At 33.2% G+C, this 3,788-nt stretch overlaps 1 protein-coding gene across 1 annotated transcript in view; it reads left to right on the top strand.

The window, feature by feature from the left end:
• The window catches only part of LOC107678822 (centrosomal protein of 85 kDa-like), a 72,446-nt gene that overhangs the window by 59,949 nt on the left and 8,709 nt on the right, over positions 1 to 3,788 (top strand). Inside the window, 3 exon segments of the mRNA XM_016474227.1 lie at positions 1,014 to 1,166; positions 2,852 to 3,006; positions 3,295 to 3,412. Coding sequence (XP_016329713.1) covers positions 1,014 to 1,166; positions 2,852 to 3,006; positions 3,295 to 3,412 — 426 coding nt within the window.

Genomic DNA, 3,788 nt, shown 5'->3' with positions numbered 1-3,788 from the left:
AAAATTTATTTTAGACTGAGCTGAAAAACCTGAAAAGCACTGTTTTATTGAACTTGTGTCTTTGTTGTATTGTGTTTATTTTCTGCTATTGCTTGTAATTTGGTTATCTGTAGAAAAGATTTTTAGCACTGAGCCCATAGTAGCAGCCAGAATTTTTTTTCCAATTGTTTATTTTCTTTATTATTTACATTTTTATTTAAATTATTTTTTTGTTGTGAATGTCCCAATTGGGGTACAGGATGTGAAAATTTCAGATAAATGTTGATGTTATATATTTTGGTTGCATTTGTGAGTTAATAAAAATGTAGATGGTGGTTTAAAATAGGTATATACTATCATAATATCGATCGATATACTGTATCGAATCGAATCGTAATCGTATCGTAGCATTTTTTGAGGTATCGGCAAATATTGTATCGCTGGGTATGAGAATCGATATCGTATCGTATCATGACGAACCATCCAATTTACACCCCTAGTATTTATATATACATAATAAATACACACAGTACACATATATATTATGTAAATAAAAACTTATATTTTGGATGCGATTAATCGCGATTAATCATTTGACTTTTTAAACACTTTTTTCACAGACATTTTCTCAAAAATAACCACATTATTATTAAACATTTGAATTTATATATATATATATATATATATATACATGATTAAATATCTATGTCATTATAGCATTTCATTGTGTTATACATTTTAATTTTATATTAGGATTAACTATATTTAAGATTATATATCTGTATCTAAAATTTTGTATTAGCATGATTATAAGGCCATCCAATGTATGTGATTTTGGCGTACTTGTGGTTTCAGTTGTTGTGTTTCGTACATTTAAAATACATTTTAGTTGGTAATTGTGATATCTTTGTGAAAACTTTCGTACAGATTTCTCACACAAATGTATTTGTGTGTACGTAATGTGCTTCGTAAATGAGAAAATTGTCCCACATACCCTGCTGAAGCTGAACAAGATGCTTTGTGTTTGTGTTCAGATGAAAACACGTGACCGCTACATCAGCAGTCTGAAGAAGAAATGCCAGCGTGAACAGGAGCAGAATCAAGAGAAGCAGCAGCGCATCGAGACGCTGGAGAAGTACCTGGCAGACCTGCCCTCGCTGGACGAGGTCCAGACACAGGCTCAGCAGGTCCGGGGCCGGGCCGTCCTCCAGCTTTATTCTGAAGTCCTAAACTGCAAAACCTGATCTAACAGTCTTTTACATTTAACCTGATTACCTTAGATGCTACTTTTTCCTTGTTTATCACCATCCTGTTCAACCTTAAATCTGATTGTCAGCCCCAAAAATCAAACGTTAATCAGGGCATAATTAGTGTCTCCTTTCAATGCTAAAGCAACACAGCAGTGTCCGTCCCCACGGCGTTCTGCTAATAGATCAGCACAAACAGCTGCTGATGTGACAGACGCTCTTCATTATGGTTGGGAATAATCTTATTTGTGGGTTATTAAATCATTGTTTTGTGCAGTTTACTAGTGAAGATTAATATTATCTGACAGTCAACAGCAAATTTTTGGTGTCACATTTTTCTTACCTGCTTAGTACTTTGGCGTAGTTTGAGGCATCTGTCACTACACCCAGATGATGTCTGCTGATTTTTTCTGTGCTGACATTGGATTAAATGCAATGCAGTTTACTGCAGAAAATCATCTTACTCATTAATATTTTAGTCTCCCTTTTCAGTACATATCAGAATATCCTTAAAACAGAATATCCTTAAAACAAGATACATTTGTGTACTAATTGTTTTTTTTTTTTAAACTGAATTTGTTATAAATTCATTTATTATTTTATTTTATTTCACAAATGGAAGTACGTGAATTATGTAGTGACCAAAAATGGCTGAACAAATCGAAACGAACATTATTTATTTTATTTATTTTTCACATTTTTTTTTTACTTTATTTTGTTTTGTTATTTTATAAACAAGATTTTGTATGGTTAATGCTAAAAACAAGAATTGGATAAGCAAAATAAACACACAAATAAAATAACGTATTTCTAAATACTAGACTACTAACTACTAATATTTTAGCTCAGAACTACTCGCCAAATGAAAAACATTTGTATCATTTTGTATTAGTATTATTTTTTACCTTTCAGAGAAAGGCAATATTAAAAAAAAAAAAACTTTTTATTTATTATTTAATTATTTTAAAATAAATAATTATTTATTTTTATTTTATTTGAAAAATATTTAAGTTATCAAATACATGAAATAACAAATGGAAGTATTAAAAATTGAAATGAACCAATTGAAGTGACCAAAAATTGTTGAATAAATCAAAACATTTGATTTGATTTGATTTTAAATGTTAGAGTCCGAACTACTGTCCAAGTTCTTCCCACACTGCAGCGTAAAATGCTGAAATAACACTTCAGACACATTCTCATTTTATTTTATTTTATTTTTCCTAGCTCATTGTCAAAGAGTTTTGTCTTGCTTTAAGCATAAATCTAACAAAATGTATAAGGTTTATGCTAAAACATAAAGAAAACTACTTGTCAATTGAATAAGTAAAATCAACACAAAGAAAATAAAAAAACACAAATTTACTAATATTTTAATTCACTTGTTTCTGAAAACAAGTCATGTTATTTTTTCTTCTCAATTAAATATTGATTTAGTGTTGTCTGCATGTTTAAATATTATTTTGAGCAATTTTCTGGAAAGCAAGAAAAAAATTCTGATCACGGGCAAATTAAAATTTCACATTTGAGTAAACGTTATAAAATTGTGTTAATAAACATGTGTCAAGTGTTTGTAATGTGTAGTAGTTACTGTACTCATCTCTGTCCGTATTGTGGCATCTCAGTTGCAGGAAGTGCAGGGGAAGAAGCAGACTTTGGAGGACACCGTCGCCAAGCAGGAGAAAACCCTGGAGGAGAACCGAGCCCTGCTGCAGGAGAAAGACGCCCTCATCGAGACCCAGTCCAAACGGGAGAAAGAGCTTGTGGCTGCTGTGCAAAGGTACTGCACGACCTCACAGCCAGAAGCATTGCTTTCTGAAAGCCACTTTTTATATCTAAAGTGCTCAGTCCTTGTTAAGTGAGCTGAAGATCAAAGTGCTGTGTACTCTTATTAAAACATAGAAAACATGGCGTAAACACGGGGATGAAATCAGGCCAATCATCCGCTCGGACTGAAAAAAATAATAATGGAAGGCCACAGCAGCTTTGATATATGTAATGAGGATCTATTAAGATTTCTCTCTGTGCCTTATTTGACCCAATGAATGAAAAAACTGAATGTTTATAGCCTGCAAGAGAAAGTGGAGACGTGCTTGGAGGATGGAGTACGGCTGCCCATGCTGGACCTGAAGCAGCTGGAAAGGGAAAACACTCGTCTGCTAGAACAACAGAGCCAGAACAGCCTGGTACTGATCCCCCATGATGCACCTAATGATGCTTAAAAATACATTACTGTAATCATTTGCTGCTTTTATTTCCGGATGTCTCTGCTGCAGATGTCTTATAGTACAGTATAATCAATACATTTACTGGTAGATTGAAATTTTGCAATAAAGACTGAACATATAGACCTATTTGGAGTAGACGTCACAGTTACGTCACTTGCAGCTGCATGCGCATAGTGGTGGCAGAAAAACACTGGGAACAAGTGGAGGAAACGGGTAAAATCCATGGAATAAGAGAAAAAATGTATTGTTGTGCATTTGGATGTCAGAATCGGAATGCAAATAATTTTTATATAACACTGTAGTCAAAGACGCCATTTGAAGCTAAACGCAGACG

Source organism: Sinocyclocheilus anshuiensis, unplaced genomic scaffold (genome assembly GCF_001515605.1).
Source record: "Sinocyclocheilus anshuiensis isolate Anshui unplaced genomic scaffold, SAMN03320099.WGS_v1.1 scaffold1049, whole genome shotgun sequence".
Taxonomy (NCBI): domain Eukaryota; kingdom Metazoa; phylum Chordata; class Actinopteri; order Cypriniformes; family Cyprinidae; genus Sinocyclocheilus; species Sinocyclocheilus anshuiensis.
The sequence above is the reverse complement of the archived record's forward strand: the minus strand, read 5'-3'. Positions and strand labels throughout refer to the sequence as shown.